The sequence below is a fragment of the Struthio camelus genome, chromosome 14 (genome assembly GCF_040807025.1).
Source record: "Struthio camelus isolate bStrCam1 chromosome 14, bStrCam1.hap1, whole genome shotgun sequence".
Classification (NCBI taxonomy): Eukaryota; Metazoa; Chordata; class Aves; order Struthioniformes; family Struthionidae; genus Struthio; species Struthio camelus.
The window spans coordinates 17,522,572-17,543,153 of NC_090955.1; the positions used below are offsets into that span (position 1 = coordinate 17,522,572).

The following is a 20,582-nucleotide window of genomic DNA, read 5'->3' on the forward strand; positions in this document are numbered from 1 at the left end:
AAGAGACCTTTTAGGTTATTTGGAAATTGATGGGCAGCCATCTTTTGTCTACCTGCTGTGCAGCAGGAAGGTTTTGTACTTTGCAACTAATCTCTCCTACTATGAGCTCTAGTTTGGAAGTGGTGGAATGTTCTCTGTAAAGGTCTAAGTGGGCTACTTCAGCAGGGAAGTTGTGTAGTGAGCATAGGAGCATGAAATGAATTGAGTAACTCCTTTGTTTGATGTTTGGTCCAACTTACTGCTGAAGATTAAAATTCTGTCTTGAGAGAAGTTAGGTGAAAAATGGAATTCTTCCTTTACTGCCAGAAGAGCTCACTAGCCCCTTTTCTGGATACATACATGAGGCACTGGATGGGATAATGAAAAGCAGGAATAGATGTTGCAGGAAGAGGGTGGCTAATGCCTTTGTTTCAATTCTTCCTTTCTGCACTGCCCCCCTCCAGATATATAAAATGGAAGGAGGAGGACTCCATGTGCTGCATGATGTGAGTGTAGTGGAAGCAGATGCAGCAGCAACTCTTGGGGAGCCTACAGAGGAAGGTGGAGGACCAACAGGGCTGTAGGAATGGTGAGCCATCGGCTCTGGGAGGACTTGCTGGCTTCGGAGAATGGTGGCTCATGTGAGCCTTGTGCTTATTAAGGGGACAGATAGCCATCTTAGGAACTATGATCATATTTTTGGGTGCTTGGGCAGTGTTGCAACGAGGGTAAGAAGGGAGACCAGAATCACAGCATTGCATTGGGCAAGAGGCAGGAGCATTTTGAACGCTGAGAGAGACTTAGGAAGGAGGATCTGAAGGAACAGCAGGAACTTCTCCACTACCTGAGAGGATGTGACTTAAACGTAAGTTGCTTTTTCCATAGAACTAACTGTTCTCATGCGAGTTGCTCTGAGTTGGACGAGCTGTTCACCTCACATGATTGGTTCCAGTGTTTGATATGTTTTGCTACTTCTATGTTATCCTTAAGTGGCTTCTGGTTGTTTAAAAAAAGGTGGTTATTCTCTGGATTGCAATGTACCAAATTTGAAAATCTGAAAGCGTATGTAGTACTAAAGTATGTTTTCATCATCCTGACTATTCCCACAAACTACCTTTCTGAAAGATGTTATACAGCAGAAGAAACTGAAGAAGCTATTGTCATCAGAGCAGGGTGACTATACGCAGTGTTCAGTTCAAACAAAAGCCACTTGACACTAACAGCGTTACACTGGTCTGAGCAAGACTTTATTTTCAGAGTAAAAAATATGCAGTATTTTGGTATGACAGAAGATTTCTACAAAGACATATATATAGTACATGTAAATGAGAATATAAATATTACAAAACAACTTGTATTCATATCTATTGCTAAATTTAGTAGCATGTCCCCTGACATGTTTAGATAACTGTTCTGTTGTGTTGGTGCAGATCTGCGCACAACTTGGTATTAAAGGTATCTTTTTTTTTTCCAGTCTGTTTATGACTGCACTTAGCCCTGCATAAACACATGTAAGAGATCCCTATAAAATGACAGGAATGGCAACGTTGCACTTTATTTTACCAGAAGAAAAAAAAAAAGTGGAGGATCGGTAGGATCAAGCATTTTCTTTTTCCCCTCAGAAGAGATGAAATTTGCTGCCAATAATAATTTCATTATTGTACAATTATGTCACTACATGTAAAATCTCACCCAGCTTTCACTGGGTGAAATCATTATACACCCACTATATTGAGTTCTGCCACAACAAATTAATCTGCTTCAGTGCTATTGCACTGTTGGGGCTCAGCTGTGTAAGCAAGCAGCTGGTGTTTGCCTGGTTTGCAGCATCACAAGGGGTGAGGAGGAGGTGGCTTTGCGAGTGCCAAGATTCCTATTGAAACATCCAGAGCCTAATCTAGAACCAGCTGAGGATAATTTAGAACTTTTTGTTGATTTTTTGATAAACTGTGACCAGACTAACATGAGTGCATGGGGGAAGGAAGGAGAATGTGATGTATTAAAACACACGGAATTGATTTATAAACCTAGATTGTCTAATGAGCTCTGCTGAGCCATGGACAACTTCAGAAGAAAAGGACTCAGTACCACAGTTGTAGGTTTATTTTTGAGTGGAGGGAATGACATGTTTCTATGGTTTAATATTTCAATATTTTATAATAGCCATCAAGTTTTTATGACTGCCTCTCATAAAACAGTTCTTTTAATACTAGAAATGCAGACAGCAGGGATCTGTGGAACTCCCCTGAAATACTCCTCCTAGGCAACTTTCCTCATACCTGCATGATAAAGAAAGAGAAGACTGTCAGGACCAGAGTGTTCACATAAATGTCACATGTCTACTGTTAGCCCCTGATGCAACTTTTCCACATTCTTCGTATCTTTTATTCCATGAACACAAATAGAGATGAGCCTGGAGTCTGTTTGAGGACCAGACATAGGAAACTGTCCCCACATACTCAAATTTTAATTGAGCTATATAAGTCTCATTCACATATTGCCAGCAAAATTAATGTCCCATACAGGGCAGAATATTAAAAATCTGAAAATACTCTGTCACTTGGAAAGAGTTAAGAATAATTCATTTCCAAAACCAAGAAGCTGTAATGGACTGTAGTGAAATACTTTTTTAAGTTAAGAAATTCTAATTTAGAGAAACTGGTGTTAAGAGTTAACTAAAATGAAATACCCAGTGAGGTCTAAGGAATATACCTGCAGTCAATAAGAAAAGCACTATTACCTGTTGGCCTGATTTTCGCAATCAGAGGAACAAAACTGTGAAGTACACTCCGAATTCGATGCACTAATTGTGAAAACAAACCACAGACATATTTTCAAGATGAATCAGATAGCAACATAAAGCATAAAAAATAGCAAAAGGGCAAAAACCGAACACTGACACTTGTAATATTTATGGATGTAAGCCGAGTATTTAAACAGGTACTTCTGTAATATCATTAATAACAGAGCTGTGGTGAGGCTGCTTTCTGACAGAACCATCTAATACCTACTAAACATGTTAGTGGAAGATTACAGAGGAAACTTCTGTTCTGAATTGGGAAGCCCTAACTTGCTGCTAGCTGCATCTTTCTCTATGAGATCCATGAGGATTGCCTGGAATCCCTGAGTTTTTATAATTCCCAGCAGCTGCCACAACCCAGGTTCTGCTGAGGGCTGCTCCTAACGGACCTCAGCAGCCTTGCTTGCAGGGAATGAAAGAGGTGTGTGCTGCGTGTGCAGCACCTTGCAGAGTGTGTCCAGGAAGAATGCCATGCTGCTAAAATGATACGTTGTCATGACAACTTAGTGTGCAGCCATTGCTACCGCAAGGGGTGACTCAGGGTCTTGTGATCATTGAGAATGATCAGTGTCACTGAGACATATTTGTCTCCAGACACATTGTGTAATTGTGAATGAGATGTTACAAGATAGTTATGTGATGATTTACAGAGTCTCAGTACTAGTATTTTTCTAGACTTGCATGGGTTAAATGGTTGTGTGAACCTCTATCCTTGGTATTGATATCGAGCTGGTTACTATAAGAACACGCACCTAGACCAAAGTATATCCCAGTGGTTTCCAGGGAAGCAAAGGTGATTAAACCAATTCCAAGAGAAATAGTCCAATCTAAGGAAACAAAATAAATGATTGTTTGGCTTTGTCCATTCTCAAGTGTGCAACAATTTATCCTTCTATTAAAGCCTTGCCTTACCTTTGTAGTAGTAATAACAAATTAGTAAAGCTCCAATGGCAAAGCAAAGAATGACAAAATGAAAGAATTCATCTGAAACAGAGAGGGGAAATTAGGTCATGAATAAAGGCTATTTCTACATGAAATGCCTCATGCATTAGACTCAACTGCAAATCACACACATGCACAAAAATTATCTTGTGAGTAGTCCCTGTGAACTTCAACAAACTACTCATAAGTTGGAAAGAAACTTTTTGAGCCAGAGATCTTATTCGTAGCAAGGCTCATTAGGGTCGAGACCAGCTAAATAAAAAATAAAAAGATTGTTACCATCCTTCCGTATGCCCATCCACCATCCGGTCCGCTGAGGGAGGTGAGTGCTGTCATTCTCATATGCTAGAAGAAAAGCAATTCCTTTTATTGCCATGGAACTCTGAAATTTTAGTTTTAAGTTACTTTCCCTTTTTGTATCTGAAGTTGATTCTCTCAAAGCAGAATCTATGTTAAAAAGTCTGTGTGTTCAAAGGAAAGATTTGTGAGCCTTTCAGAAAGATCAAACTAGCAATTTTAAAATCACCCAAAAAGTGCTTTGCAAATAACTTGTAGCAGTTTTAAAAAAAACAGCACCATCAGATGGTTGAATTGACAATACCAATACTGGGTCTTTTATATCTAGTCTGAGAGAATCAATAGTCTCAAAATTACAGTGGGGGAGTAAAGCAGCCGGACAAGGGAGCTTCTGTTTGGTTCTTAGGTGCTTTGCACAGTTTCAGCTGCTATAATAAAACATTCTTTATCATTATGCTAATAAGAGTACCACCAATCGACTGATGTTAAAGTATTTCTGCATCCCCCAAACTGGTTAATTGTCAGTTACAGTTCTTAATGTATTATAGATGTATGTTATACTGATATGTAGAAGGAACAACATTAAAAAATAGCTAGATCTCTTTAGAGGTTTAAGTAGATGGGTTTTTGCTCTATGCTGGTTGCAAGCAGAATTGCCAAATTCTGCTCTTTCTGTGACTGTGTTGGCAAAAGGCAGAAAGAGCTGGATATTTTACCAGATTTCCAGTTGCATATCCAAAGCATTTTTTCCCCCTTTATGTTTGCTGACTGCTTGAGAAGTCCTTTAGGCAATCTGCTGTATTATAAGCCTGTGGGGGTTGATTCTTCACAAGTTTTAGATGCTAATTTCACTTACACTGAGGGTCCAGGCATTCACTGACTAATAGTGAATTTCATTTTACCTAAAGATGTAACAGGAGACTATGGGAAAAAACTTTAAAATTCAAATCAACTACAGACTTTTGCTATTGTGCTTTTGAACCATGAAGCAACTAAAATTTGCAGAGAAATTCTGTTCTGATACATGATTCACATTTGTGAATTTTGATTCTTTGTGGATTTTGGATCGATCCAGTTCTGGTTTTATGATAAACTCAATAATTTGGTTATTAACATTAACATAGTATTGCACTACTCTGATTCACAAATGTTGCTCTGTTTGCATGTGTGTGTATGAATGACCTATACACACAGAATTTATCAGAACACCAATACATAGCTGCCAAGTGTCTGTTCTGTATTGCTCTGCTTCCTAAATGCAATAGTCCCCTTGTAACTCTTGTATCATTGAATGACTTGCACAGCATTTGTTCTATTAAAGCATTAAATTGCATTTTAATAACTATTCCAAAACTTCAAATATTTCTTTAAGAAATATCTAGGCACCAAGGAGCTGGCATAGTTATCACTAAGCAAACTGATTACTGAAAGACAGCATCCAGAAGAAAAAGCACACATACTGTTTTAAACAACAAACAAAAAATCTTCTCAGTTTGCTTCTTTATATTTACCATCTGCAATTGCGTCTTCTCTTCTGGTTATCTCTGAAAAGCAACACAGTTTTATGCTTTATTTCTGAAGGTGAAAACACCTGCATATTTGCAACAGTTAGAAACAATATGCCTTTGCCAACAGCTGATTGCAGAACAGCTTGTTTCCCAACATTATCAGCAGTAGCAAGCAGGGCATGTATTTGCCAATCTGGTGACTCAGTATAGATAAAACTAAGAAGTATCAGGAAAGGAAGGAAGCAAAAGAACCCCAAGAATTGATCACAATAAAACTGTGCCTATTCACTGTGATCCCAAGCGTCTTTGAAACATCTGGGCAATAGATGATTGATTGATTCTGTGTTAATATACAACTGCTCGAACTGAAGCTGGAACCAAGCAGAGCCAAGGACACAAGCCTTTATATGTATCCCTTGAACCCATCTAAGGCAGTGGGTATCCTGCACCAGCTAAGTGTTTTCAGTAGCTCAGTACTGTGCATTGAAGTAAGCTGGAACTGAACAAAGGCCTTGATGAGAGGTGGCACCTCAAGGCCATCTGACAACTGGAAACCCTGTAGATCTCTTTCCGCGCCTGGCAGGAGAATGAGTGGGGAGAATGTTATATTATGATATAGTCCTCTATCCTGGTGTTTTATGTAGCTCCGCAGTGACAGATCATACAAAATCTCCTCTGGGGATTATGCTGCCACTTGCATCCTCTTCCCAGCTCTGTCCTCAGCGGAAGGAGTCCAAGTTACAGCTACTTTTCTTTACTTTACGGGACAGAAAGTGGCTGGGCAGGTGTCCTCTCTGAAAGGTCAGTCTGCTGGGACAAGTCCCACCGCTCTCTGCCTCTGATAACTAATAAATGTGGCGTTTGTCTTGGAGTAGGAGGGATGAAGTCCACAATGCAGTCAGGTCACTGAAAAGTTCCTACTGTGGGCTGTTAGCACCTGTTTTGCTGTTGCTCAGCAGTCCCTGATAAATGGAAATTGGCGTTTATACTGTGAGTCTCTCTAAGCCTCTTGACTAGCAGTGTTTTTGTGTTGCTTGTCACTTGGCTTTCACCTAGTATCCTCCCTTGGTGGAGAATGCTCTGAGCTAAGTGAGGGAGGTATTCAGAGCTGAATGTTATCATCTTACTGAAACCAGGTTCCAGCTCTCTGCCAATCACAGAATCACACAGAATCGTTTAGGTTGGAAGGGACCTCTGGAGATCATCTAGTCCAACCCCCCTGCTCAAGCAGGGTCACCTAGAGCATATTGCCCAGGATCACATCCAGACGGCTTTTGAATATCTCCAGCGAAGGAGACTCCACTACCTCTCTGGGCAACCTGTGCCGGTGCTCTGTCACCCTCACAGTGAAGAAGTTTTTCCTCAGCTTCAGATGGAACTTCCTGGGTTTCAGTTTCTGCCCATTGCCTCTTGTCCTGTTGCAGGGCACCACGGAGAAGAGGCTGGCCTCATCCTCTTGACACTCCCCCTTCAGATACTTGTACACGTTGATGAGATCCCCTCTCAATCTTCTCTTCTCCAGGCTGAACAGGCCCAGCTCTCGCAGTCTTTCTTCCTAGGAGAGGTGCTCCAGCCCTCTAATCATCTTGGTAGCCCTCCGCTGGACTCTCTCCAGGAGTGCCATGTCTCTCTTGTACTGGGGAGCCCAGAACTGGACACAGTACTCCAGGGGAGGCCTCCGCAGGGCTGAGGAGAGGGGCAGGATCACCTCCCTCGACCTGCTGGCAACACTCTGCCTAATGCACCCCAGGAGACCATTGGCCTTCTTGGCCACAAGGGCACACTGCTGGCTCATGCTTCACTTGTTGTCCACCAGCACTCCCAGGTCCTTCTCTGCAGAGCTACTTTCCAGCAGGTCAACCCCCAGCCTGTACTGGTGCATGGGATTATTCCTCCCTAGGCGCAGGACCCCGCACTTGCCTTTGTTGAACTTCAGGAGGTTCCTCTCTGCCCAGCTCTCCAGCCTGTCCAGGTCCCTCTGAATGGCAGCACAGCCTTCTGGTGTGTTAGCCTCTCCCCCCAGTTTAGTATCATCAGCAAACTTGCTGCGGGTGCACTCTGTCCCTTCCTCCAGGTCATTGATGAATATATTGAACAAGACTGGACCCAGGACTGACCCCTGGGGGACACCACTAGCCACAGGCCTCCAACTTGACTCTGCACCATTCACCACAACCCTCTGAGCTCGGCCATCCAGCCAGTTCTCAATCCACCTCACTGTCCACTCGTCTAGCCCACACTTCCTGAGTTTACCTACGAGGATGTGATGGGAGACAGTGTCAAAAGCCTTGCTGAAGTCCAGGCAGACAACATCCACTGCTCTCCCCTCATCTACCCAGCCAGTCATTCCATCAGAGAAGGCTATCAGATTGGTCAAACATGATTCCCTTTGGTGAATCCATGCTGACTACTCCTGATCACCTTCTTGTCCTCCAGATGCTTAGTGATGACCTCCAGGAGGAGCTGTTCCATCACCTTTCCAGGGATGGAGGTGAGGCTGACAGGCCTGTAGTTTCCTGGCTCCTCCTTCTTGCCCTTTTTGAAGACTGGGGTGACATTGGCTTTCTTCCAGTCCTCAGGCACCTCTCCTGATCTCCAGGACCTTTCCAAGATGATGGAGAGTGGCCTAGCGATAACATCCGCCAGCTCCCTCAGCACTCGTGGCTGCATCCCATCGGGGCCCGTGGATTTGTGGATGTCAAGTTTGGACAAAAGATCTCTAACCTGATCCTCCTCCACCAAGGGAGAGTCTTCCTTTCTCCAGCCTTCCTCTCTTGCCTCCAAGGTCTGGAATTCCTCAGGACTGGCCTTAGCAGTGAAGACGGAAGCAAAGGCAGCATTCAATAACTCTGCCTTCTCTGTATCCTTCGTCACCAGGGCACCCGCCCCATTCAGCAGCGGGCCCACGTTTTCCCTAGTCTTCCTTTTGCTATTGATGTATTTGAAGAACCCCTTTTTGTTGTCCTTGACATCCCTTGCCAGATTTAATTCCAACTGGGCCTTAGCCTTCCTTGTCACATCCCTGCACACTCTGACAATGTCTCTGTATTCCTCCCAAGTGGCCTGCCCCCTTTTCCACATTCTGTACACTTCCTTCTTCTGTTGGGAGTTTTGCCAGCAGTTCCTTGCTCATCCATGCAGGTCTCCTGCCCACTTTGCTGGACTTCTTACTCAGAGGGATGCACTGATCTTGAGCCTGGAGGAGGTGATGCTTGAATATTAACCAGCTTTCTTGGACCCCTCTTCCTTCTATGGCCCTACCCCATGAGATTCCTCCAAGTAGGTCCCTGAAGAGGCCAAAGTCAGCTCTCCTGAAGTCCAGCGTTGCAATCCTACTCATTGCCCTGCTCCCTCCTTGTAGGATCCTGAACTCCACCATCTCATGGTCACTGCAGGCAAGGCTGCCCCCAACCTTCGCATCTCCAACTAGACCTTCTTTGTTCGTTAGTACAAGGTCTAGCATTGCACCTCTCCTCGTTGGCGTCTCCACCACCTGAGTCAAGAAATTATCATCAATCCTCTGCAGGAACCTCCTCGACTGTTTGTGCTTAGCTGTGCTGTCTTGCCAACAGATGTCAGGGTGGTTGAAGTCTCCCAGGAGAACCAGGGCCTGTGATCGTGAGGCTACTTCCAGCTGTCTGTAGAAGGCCTCATCGATGACTTCCTCCTGGTCAGGTGGCCTGTAGTGAACCCCCACAACCGTGTCACCCATGTTAGCCTGCCCTTTAATCCTTACCCATAGGCTCTCAACTTGCTCTTCATCCACCCCAAGGCAGAGCTCCATACATTCTAGTTGCTCCCTCACATAAAGAGCAACTCTACCACCTCGCCTTCTTGGCCTGTCTTTCCTAAAAAGCACATAGCCATCCGTGACAGCATCCCAGTCATGTGAGCTATCCCACCATGTCTCCGTAACTGCAATGAGATCATGGCCCTGCGACCGCACACAGATCTCTAACTCTTCCTGTTTATTCCCCATGCTGCGTGCATTGGTATACAGGCATTTCAGAGAGCCAGTCAAGCATGCAAGCTTCCCAGGAGAGGTGCAAGAGGATCCTCCATAGCCATGTTGCATGCTGTCTCCCCTGGCTGTATGCACCTGCTGGAGGCATCCTGACTTGAGCGGTGTTTTACTGACTCTCCTGCCACTATACCACTCCCCTTCCCCCATCTTGCCTAGTTTAAAGCCCTCCTTACCAGACTGGCCAATCTGTTGGCAAAGACGCACGTGCCCCGCTTGGTAAGGTGGATCCCATCACTCCCCATCAGCTGTTGATCTTCCAACAGGGTCCCATGGTCATAGAAACCAAAGTCCTGTTGCCAACACCAGCGGCGCAGCCAGTTGTTAACTTGGAAAACTCGTCTACTCCTCCTCTTGCATCCCTACTCAGCAGGGGGATAGAGAACAGCAGGGAATGCTGGAAACCGTCTGGCTTTTGGGGAAAGTCTGAGTAGTTGCTCAACAAGCAACTAGATTTTCCCCTAAAAGAGATGACAGAACTGCTTTAGGCTGATCCTACATGCCTTTGGCAGACGTACAAGAAATTGGGCACTTAATACTTTAATCTGCTAGAACACCTCATACAGATCAACAGATTACCTGCATAGTAGGTGACTGTTCACTGCAATTCTGCACCGTGCCCAAGCCTAACACCAGGTTAACAGGAATTCATTGGATTTTGAATGTAATAAAGTCAGAAAAAAAGAGACTGCAGTTAGAGTCCTCTTTCCAGCAGAACAAAGTTGTTACCTGAGAACGCTTACCTGAATCTCCATAGGGAACAACCTCCCCTGGTATACCTAAAATATTACACAAAGTTGACGTAGATTAATATCTATAATGACTATGCATATCTTTCTGCCAGTCCTACCCATGCAATTCTATTGAAATTAGTATGATTGTGTAAGTGTGACAGCAGAGATTCCAACTCTTGCTCTTTAAAAAGGGCAGCTCATTTGTGGGTCAGGCAGTTTAGCATCTACAGGAAGTATGGACAGAGTATTAACCCACCGTATTCTTTCTCTCACAGTGACTGCAGTCAGGTATAATCAGACTCCTGTGAGATAAATTAAATCTACTGATGCCAGTTTAAATAAGCTGCTCTTGCATCCGGTCTGAGATCAATTTAAGATGTTAACTGAATGATTAAAGCCTTAACTTTTTTACATCCATAGTTCTATACCACAAGCTAATGCTATTTCTGTGTGTTGACACAGGATCTTTTCTTTATCTGCATTGTACTTTTTTTCATTTTTTTTTCTTTAGAAAGAAGGGAAAAGCTTTGGCACCAAGATGCAAGGCATGGTCTTCACTGATTGTCTCCAGTCAGTCATGGGGGCTGACAGCAGATCCTGTAACATCCTGACCAGCTTCCTGTGGTAGATGTTTCCAAAAAGCTTTTGCTGTTTTTCAGTGGCAACTGTCTATGCAGACCCAGAGAGCAGAAGTTCTCCCATGACTCTAGGTTTTGCTATTCTCCTGACTCAACTCTAACGCTCAGTCATGCTCTGTGGTTAGTACTACTTCTGCTTTGTCTTTCAGGAAATACCTTTTCTACAGCTAAATTCTGACTGGTCCTTTGCCTATGCCTAATGCTGCCTGTGGAGCATTAATATACTTTTATTTCAAAGTCACCAGACTTTGAACCAGACCATTCTTCTGGCTGAAGAATGCCAGAAGTGATCCTTTTGTTGTTCTATATTGGTTGTCTCCAGTAAAAACAATACTGCTGTTACTTTGTCCTACCTCTGTGTAATTGGCCTTCAATTTTCCCTCTTCCTAAATATTCCTCAACATTACCTGGATAGAGAAAGTGTTTTCTATCAGGCCTAAAGCAAATGTGCCAGCAGTATCAAACAACAACACTCTAGCTGTTTGCTGATAATATAATTATGGCCACAGGATATGTGGTCAGAAATCAAGGCTTTGAAATGCAAGGGCCATTATTAGCTGTTCTTGCCTCACAGCTCTCTTTAAAGCTGGTTGAATAGGAGAGAAAGAGCAAAATCTTTCTGAAGATAGGGTAATTGGTATAAAGGGGTATAGCAAGAAAACTCCGATTTTTAAACACAAAAACATCAGCAGCACCGCTAACCATTTTTTAAGTTATTTCTAAATGCAACTCATTTGGTTTCAATCCATCCTTAGTGGCTTTCTGTGACAGAATAAGCCAATATCAGCGTTAGCACTTCTGTGTTGCCTGACGCTTTCTTAGTCTCTGATTTTTCTTGAATTAAATGGTTTAGTGGCAGCCAGAGTGACTTTTGATACACTGCTGATGTTTGCTATTAAGGAAAAAAATGCTAGGGAAGGTCTACAGCATCACCAGCTACTGCTATACATTAACTATTATTTGCCTCCTGCTATAGCACAAGCTTCAGCAAGAGCACAATTAATTGCGGTCTGTAGAAGTTACGAGCTGATATGAATTTATTTGGGAAGGAACCTTGCAGCAGCTTCCTACATTTCCAAAAACTCCAGCTTCCACAGGGGCATGAGGCAGCCACTATTTTGCTGCTGCTGAATGTAGAGATATTGGTTATTTTCTGTGTTGTCTCTTTTGCATAGTTTCTTTATTTTTTTCGAGTTCTGCACAATTGCTCCTGAATTGGTGCAGGTCTTCTATGTAAATCTCTTCTGAACACTCACTATAACTAATTTGTGTGTCAGGGAAAAATAAAATAAATTCTCTTTACCTTGTGGATCTTCATCCATAGACTCCTGGGATGAACTTTCACCTTTCTTTTTCCCTTGTGAAAGCATGAAATTCCTTTCCCATCTCTTCAGGAATTTCAGTTTTTCATCTGTTGTGACATATAGAGAAAAAAACTTATTGAAACAACTATATACATTTTCTCTGCTTTGCAATGATGGATTAACAATGTTTCACATGCTGTATTAAGGGTAGCCTGACAGGAAATCAGGCCCTTAGCCTTATTTCAGCCATGCTTTTTGCACACGAGGAGTAGTACAAATCATTAAAAATAAAAGCATCATGGACACCACTGTTTAGCCTTTTTCAAACCGTTGTGGTAGGTACCTAGGCCTCTTTCTCTGTCCCTCAATTTACCCATAATGTTACCGCTATGAAAATTCCCGTTCCCTAAAGCAATAGCTGGAGAAAGTTGTTCTCCATCTCCTGGGCTACTTTACATCACTATGATTTTTGCTGGGTTCCCTGTATTTATGCTGCAAAGCCAGCACCCTCTTGTGGCATATGGCAGAGTCCTCAAAGCCGGCTAGGCCAAATCACCCAGGAATGGAAAACTTGCCAGAAAAACCTGCAGGAACACTCCTGGGCCAGGCAGTGAAGGGCTCTGAGCTTGTGTGGCTGGAGTTTTAGGTGGTTCTTAATGGCTTCAAATTCAGCTCTGTGCTGAGAGTGGGAAGGTCTGTGCGTCTCTTCACTGTTAGTTGTGATATTTAGACATTCATGACTGGACACGAATGAATACAACTCTGTGACGTATTAATGATGATGATGACCTTGGGGAGCTGCACTTCATTTTTTATTGGACAACAAGGCAAAAGAGAAGTGCAGTGGAGTCTGTCTGAATCTTGTTACCTGGCCTGGCACCCTAAGCAGCACCATCTATCCACTCCTTTTAGTTACTACTACACATGCTAGGGAGAATTGCAAAAATATTTTCAGCAGCTCAGCTCAGAATTCTTCCCTCTTTTGGAGCTCAGAGAGCTCCAGACCAGCTGGATAACAGTCCATGCAAACAAGTGTCTTAACTGCGGTGAATCCAGTTAGAGAGGAAAAACTGGGCCACTGCTGTAATTCAGAGAAATTTCTTTGGCATCACTGCCCCAGGCAAGGTTTCCTCCCTCCCTAAATGACCAAGGCTTTTTCCTCAAGAAGCCAATGCAAACTAAAATAAAATAGAGTCTTATCTTTGGCTCCCATCATCACCATACCTAAGTGATTTTTATAAGAAGTATTTCTAGACATTTTACAGTAATTCACTGATAGTCACTTCCAAGCATGCGTCAGAGTTTTCTGACAAGCGTCAAGTCCCAGTAGCAGTGCTGTTACTTTACCAAAACGGCTGAAGGGCAGCCAGGTAGGACTCACCCTTTCCCTTGGAGCTGGGCAGCTGCCTATATCCAGATGGGTTGGTTGTCTTCAGCAAGAGGTAAAGAACAGCCATTGCCCTGGCTCCTTTCTTCCCTATGACTTTCAGGCAGGCTGCACAGCCTCCAGGCAGGACATTGCATCTGTTGAGCAGCTGAAGGAAAGGTGAGTAAACAGCAAATAGCCTTTCCGATAAAACCTAGCATGTGTGACCAGATCCTGCTGTACAAATGAATGTCTCTCGTCCCATCTGTGGGAAATACAACCCCACTCCCCCCACCTCACACTTTACGAGGGGGAAACTGGGGACAAGGAGTAAAACCAAAGAGGGGAAGAGAACCTAAACTCCTTTCAGCAACCCAGAGAGGAGCTATCAACCGGGAGAGAACTGTGGTGCACAAAATTTAACTTTTTAAAGAGCTGGAGAAATACATTACAGGATCTGAAAACAGACATACAGTCTCTGCAGTATCATACATACGAGGCCAGCCCCTCTGGAAAATTATTTTTTTGCACATGGAGAATGATGAAATAAAAAAGCAGTGGCCCATGTCTCATTTATGTAAAGGCCCCTTTACACCACTTGGGGTGGTTTAGCATACCAGATAATTGGACTGGATGTTTTCTCCTCCCAAAGAATAGCAAGGAAGTACAAAATTATCTGTATAACAGTGTTTTGCAAAGAATGTATGTTTCTTTAATAACTTACAGTGTTTTTTTCTTCAGTATTCAGGATAGCTGGGTCAGTGGTGGCTAAACATTTTACGAGTGATTCCCAGAAGGACTGATTCATTTTCTCATGGTTCCCCAAGTAATTGGCATCAGCAGTAAAAGCACCCCGAAAAATGTCTAGGAGGAAAAATGGGCAAATCACTATGCAGCAGCAGTGGTGGTGTTCTTGTCATGCTCGGTGGAGGCCTGGTGCTGACAGGCTTCAGACTCTGCAGCGTGTTTCCTTATAGGAAGGAGAGTGGTGCTGTTTGTACAAAGAAACCCACCTTGCCAAAAACCAGTAGAGAAATATCAATAGTCCGCATAGATGACCAACATCTTTGTGATGCTGTTGTCTCAGTAAAAGAAGCAGGGGAAGTATTCCCGGCTATTTAATGGGTGTTTGCTTTGATCATGCTATTTTATAGATAGGGAATCGAGGCACAAAGAGGCAAAGGGCCAGGTATCAGGGTACTGAGATACTGAAACCGTAGGTTTTTCTACACAGCATTAAGCATTTAATGCACAGCAAAATCCCTTCACACATCTGAATTCCCACAAGCGCATGTCTGCGGCCAGACAGGAAGCCTGCGGAGGGACAGGGAACTGACTGCTGGTCTCTCTCGCAGCATGCTAGCGCCCTGATGGCGTGACGGTCCTTCTTTGCTAGACCATTGGCTACAGCAGAAACTGAGCAGCTACCAGGGGCAGCATGAATTTGGTCGGGAGGCAGAGAAAGAGCACATCGGCCAGAGGCCCTTTGGGGTTGAGCTCAGACGGGAGCCAGACAAGTGTGGCTGAAGCAAAGGCCTCCTGGCAGCTGGACCGTGTCTGTGGCATGTGCGGGGTGGGGGACACTGCTCATGGGCACAGAGCTTGGGCAGCAGTCTCATAATTGTCTGCAGGGGTGGTTTCTAGATAAAAGATCTTTTATGGCTCTCAGAGACTCTGCATTCATTCTTTCCTTTCCTTTCCTTTCATTTTAACCAGAAAATACAGAGGGGGAGCTTGTAGCTTGTGGTGCCTAGACTGAGCTGTAAGTCTGAGCGACCCCAAAGCAAAGCCCCTTCCTTTGCTCCACATCTTCTAGGTGTCTATGCAACATGCTCGGAGCTCCCCTCATGAGCTTTGCAGCTCTAGTCTGACTGTCAGGGGAAGTTTGGGGACAAGAAATCGGACTCTCTCTTATGTCTCTACTGCTAAATTAAAGAGGCTCAGGAACTGACCCCTTGTCGAAGGCCAACTGGCACAGACTTGGGTGGGGCCAGTCCCTCCTAGATAATTTTGTCTTCAAGAGAAGAAGCTAGAACAGGCCAAAAGAGCCAGTGAAGATTCAAACAAAGGCAAATTAACCTTTGCTCAGGTTCACTTCCAGCACTCTTTTAGGAAGCAGCGCACAGGTGGCTGCAGCAGCCATGTGACTTTGGTGAGCTGAAGCTGCATGTGTATAAAAGCAATGACCTCAGCCCTGTAGGCTGCAGTCAAGTAAAAATAATGGGCACTTGAGAGGACAGATGCAGGTCAGGGAGGGAAGAGGGGAATACATAGGAGGAATCTCTTGAAGGCTGAGGCATTCTTGAGCACGGACTGGTGGGTAAAAGCTGGAAAAGAGGATTTGAAGTCACTTGAGCTCCAGACACCTGAGTCTAAACAGCAGCAGGGTGATGGAGGTGACTCAACAGCACCGTCAGAGCATGGCACTGAGCTGGGACTGCCTCGCAGGTCTGCCGTCACATCTTGCTACCCTCCCACAGATGACTAAGGCCTGTTATAGGCCATCTTTTGGTGGCAGTGCACAGAGAGCAGGCTTTCAGCTCTGTTATTCACATTGAAATGAAGAGATCAGAAGAAGAAACACATTACATCCGTGGCATGTCGCTTGAAATCCACCACATCTAGTGGAGAGGATATTTTACAGGCAAGGAAAAGATGGATAGAGCATGTTTTCATGGGAAATGAATTTCATTGGTTCAGGATGACTACAGCAAAAACTGTTGCACAGTGGGAATAAGCAGAAGCTTTGGCCCTCGTGTGTTATCCTTACCTTGCAGCTCTTCAGTAAGATCTGGGAGCAAGCCATTCAAGTTCTCCATTGCTGCGCCTGTTGGAAAGAGGGGGGAAAATCAGATACTGTTTAGAAATACATCAGTTTGACCTTCTTTATTTTTCCACCATACACTTGATTTTCTGCAGACATGGCATCTGTCTCTAGGGACTTTAATTTTGAAATCACTTCTCTGTTGCAATGGGAATTTCACATCATGATTCGTTTACCCTCCCATGACCCATTCTCGACTACTCTGAGTGACTCTTGCTAGGCTGGCCTTACGGTTATTATGAAAGAATAAAACTCCGATCATCATGAGTAAAACCAAAAGAAGCCAGACTTGATCATTCACATTGTTGGGTTTTTTGCAGATACCAAGGTGTCTAATTAACTATTTGCCACAGATGTGAGTAACTTAATAGGAACTGTTCATTCACTAAAGAGAGTGATTATTCTTTACCTTTGACATCCTTACACTTTAAATGCGGCCCAAGCTTCCTGCACAGATTCCATCTCCCCTCATGCAAGACTTCAGCTAAAACACTGTTGTAGTGAGAGATGCAAAAGCAGACTTTTGGGGAACCTGAACTACTGTTTCCACTATGCAATGCACAGTAGGAAAACAGTTTATACCCATATACTTTTTTTTTTTTAATAATATGGCTTTTGGGTCCATGCAACAAAACACTTTCAATCAAGCAGTTTGAATTCTAAGTATTTTCCAGATGGAAACCTGACATTTTCCTAAGGGCAATTTCAATTCTGTAGAGACTATCATCAGTTAGAAAACTATTCTAATACAAATTCCAAAACAGGTCCAGTCAATATCTTCAGAGGGTTAATGACATACAAGTAAGTGAAAATTTGTTAATTATGGAAACAGAACAGTTTTCTTTTTTAGTACGTCAGCATTTGTATACAGGAAATTGGACCCAAACAGACTCCAAAGTATCTGCAAAACCTTTGGGAGCAGGGTCCCACATGTTCTGCGATTCGAGGGGGTTTTCTTCTTTCCCGTACTGCAAGGGTTCCTCGAGTGATGAGGTCCTTAGTTTGAAGCTCTTTTTAGGCACAGATTTGCTGTTTGGCTCTGTATTTAATCACTTTAAAAGGCTAAGGCCAAAACACAGCTACCTACCTCCTACAGGTATTGTGCGAAAAAACGTTAGTATTTTGAGAACACTTTGAAAGTATTCCTGATGATGCAAGACATCATCTATATGGGCAGATAATACCTTTTATTAAAGCACGTGATAGAGTTGGAGAAACTGTCAAGTTTTTGGACAATTAAGCTTTCAACTCTGTTAATTAGTCTAATAAAAGTCATTACCTCTCCCACAAACCTTGCCTCACTTACACCCTTAACTGCTGTAGCAACAGCACTATGCAATAGTCTCTGGCAATGTGAGAGTGTGAGCACCTGGCAGGCAACGTGGGAAATGCAGCTCTCCTCTCTGCCCAGGTAAGGCACCGCTGATGTTGAAATATAGGACCCCAGCATATCACACCTTGGATAAATCCATTCTACGCCACACAGTGAAGAACATAATTTCTATACAATTATATATCTCCAGCAGTGGTTTTCAGCCTTTTTCATTTGCAGATCCCTAAGTATCTTCCTTGGTCTCCTATTTACTGAGCTTAAACCGTGTAACAAAGAGCGTTTGCTTTTCTTGCGTACACCCTATACACCTGTTTGTGGACTATAGCTTGTGGACTGCTGGCTTGCAGAGTTAAAATACCAGGCCTAAAGGAACAAAATTATTTTAAATATGAGTATTTCCTTTTTGGCTGATAAATTTTGTTTCATAAAGATATTTATAAAGATTTCCCACAGGTTTTACTGTAGAGTGAAGTTCAGAGATTTTGCCTTTGGGGTTCCTAATAACTAGAGAAGGCCACTTTCAGTGGCACAACCAGGGTGTGTTGTGTTATTCCTGCCACACAAACTTGTTCTAGCAGCTGCCTTATGCTGGCTTTGAATCATCCCAAAGACAAAGAGAGCCAGTAGGCACTAGCACATCTATCCCGCTGCACACAAAGGAGGAGCAGACACAACACTGAAGGCAGAGGAGATACGGTCAACCTCATTAGCTGTCAGACTGATTTACCTTAAAACTTTATTTATTTGCTGGCCTAAACGACCTACCTGCTCAGCTGTATCTGCAATGGAAACACATTTGCCTGATGTACTTATGCGTCCCCGTGTGATAGCTCCTGGATGCAGGCTATGCGCTCGACTAGATCCCATGAGAGGTTCAGGAGCGGCCAACGTCTGCTGTAGGCTCCCTTTCTGCGCCTCCAGCACAACTCAGCTGAGTCAGTCATCAAGCGTTAACTAACTAAGGAAGTTAGGTACCTAGTTTTGTCAGAAAATTTGGACAATTAATTCCCCCATGGTTCTTCTGGAAAGAGAATCAGGTCTAAACAAAGGATAACTACAAGTATTACGCTACCATATGTGTTAAAAACAGTGCAGTTGATTATACATAATAGGGAAGGATGATGATACACCAGCGCTTCAGCTGGCTAGGAGCTCCTTGGGGAATGACATGAACAGACCTTATCCTGCTTTCCCCAGAGTAAATCAGAACTTAATTGCAGTGAGGTCTTTTTAACATATTAGAAAAAAGTTCATGTACAGAGTTGGACTTGTAGCTTTTTAGAAAGTGAGGTTAATACCTGCCCTATGAAACAACTTTTGTTTAGTTGTGGAAATATTACTGGGAGAAATTCTTCAGTGGGATAGCAAACAATTAAAATAAAATAAAGTTGTTTTTACTTTAAGACAAAAAAGTGGACTAATTCTAAACTGTTTTCCTTTGTCTTTGTCCAAATAAAACTATTTTTATCTTCCATTTTAAATTATGTACTGATACCAAATCTTGCTAAATTTTATTTTAAAAATAAACAGAAGTCCCTCCCTGCCTGCTCTCAAATCAAACTAAACAAACCTTTCAAAACACACCTTTAGGACTGCGTTTGGTCCTAATGGCTGGCTCCAGAAAAAGATGTCCTTGAGGGCTGGGGCAGGGGCGCTTTCTTTCGGCGAGAAAACAAAAACTCACGCACTCCCTGTGAAACCGTTTCTACTCCGGCGTCCTCAGGCAATGCCACTAAGGAGATCATCCTGCTGTTTGTCTGCCCTGCTCCCCGTCATCAAATATAGGTGACATGGGAAAAAGGAGCAAACTCAAAGACATGGTGCTTCTACGGTGTCCTTGAAAATAGCTGGTAGGTAGAAAAACGACCGGGGACGAGCAGGAAGCCGCCGTCAGCCAGCCGGCCCTGCCACACCGCTCGTTTTTCCTTCCTTTTTAACTCGGACAGCGAGCCAAGGTACAAGCAACTGCGCTGCCCCACACCCGGCGTCTGCGAACACCAGGCGTCTCGCGACATGCTCTCCGGCCTCTCTGCCGGACCGGTTACCGCGCGCCCGTGCGCGTTTTCATCCACCATCTGAAATCGTTGCATTTGTAATTTCTACTTACGCGCCGCGTGCTTGTCCGCGTGGCCGTTTCGAAACTCGGCAGGAAAGCGGAGGAGCTCACCAGCAGCCCACAGACCTCCTGTCCGCAGCCTGCGTAAAGCTAAGGCGGACAAGTCCGTCCTCCTGGCAAGCGGCGGTGGGCAGCGGGGGTTGCTCCAAGGATTTTGTATATTAAAAAAAAAAAGAGAGAGAGAGAGAGAGAGAGAAAGAGAGAGAGAATCGTCCGTAAAAGATTCAGGAAGAACTTGGAGGTAATGCTGAAACTGCGACTACCGGCGCTGCGGCCACGGTTATCGTGACGTGTTCAGGAGCAACAAGAAACGCACGCAAAGCACGCGGGGCGTCCCGAGGGGCAGGGAGCCGCCCCAGGGGCGGCCGGGGCAGGCCGGGAGACGTCCCCGCGCGCTCGGCCCCGGGCCGCCGGCCTGACTCACGGGAAGAAACGTGGTTTGGTTTCGTCATTTCGGCTGCCGACGCCGCGTGATCTCAACGCCCGGCGCGGCGATGAGGTGTTTTGTGTATTTCCCTGGCCCGGAGCTTTCTGGAAAGGTGGCCCCGGGCTTGATCCAGGCAGCCCGGGGAGCCCGCGTGCTGGGAGCGACGCTGCCATTTTGGGGCCGTGTCGGGCACCAACGGCCCCCAACCGGTCTCCCCACCTCGCTTCGCCCAGCCCGGCGCCCGCAGCCCCGCAACGGTGCCGGCTCCTGCCCAGCCGCAGCCCACACCGGTC

The 20,582-nt window shown here is 44.4% G+C and overlaps 1 protein-coding gene across 2 annotated transcripts; it reads right to left on the reverse strand.

The window, feature by feature from the left end:
- Positions 1-2,067: 2,067 nt before the first annotated feature.
- Positions 2,068-20,284, reverse strand: TMEM40 (transmembrane protein 40). Of its 2 annotated transcripts, none has more exons than XM_009688195.2 (12): positions 19,854-20,284; positions 16,360-16,416; positions 14,314-14,453; positions 13,605-13,758; positions 12,223-12,330; positions 10,291-10,326; positions 5,530-5,562; positions 4,001-4,066; positions 3,692-3,763; positions 3,532-3,606; positions 2,720-2,782; positions 2,068-2,258 (listed from the first exon to the last, which is right to left on the reverse strand). In XM_009688195.2, the coding sequence occupies exons 2-12, from the start codon at positions 16,406-16,408 to the stop codon at positions 2,239-2,241; spliced, it is 816 nt and encodes a 271-aa protein (XP_009686490.2). In that variant the 5' UTR covers positions 16,409-16,416; positions 19,854-20,284; the 3' UTR covers positions 2,068-2,238. The 2 variants fall into 2 exon arrangements, with proteins under 2 accessions (XP_009686490.2, XP_068763152.1); XM_068907051.1 differs by lacking the exon at positions 19,854-20,284 and adding an exon at positions 18,512-18,647.
- Between the last annotated feature and the right edge of the window lie 298 nt (positions 20,285-20,582).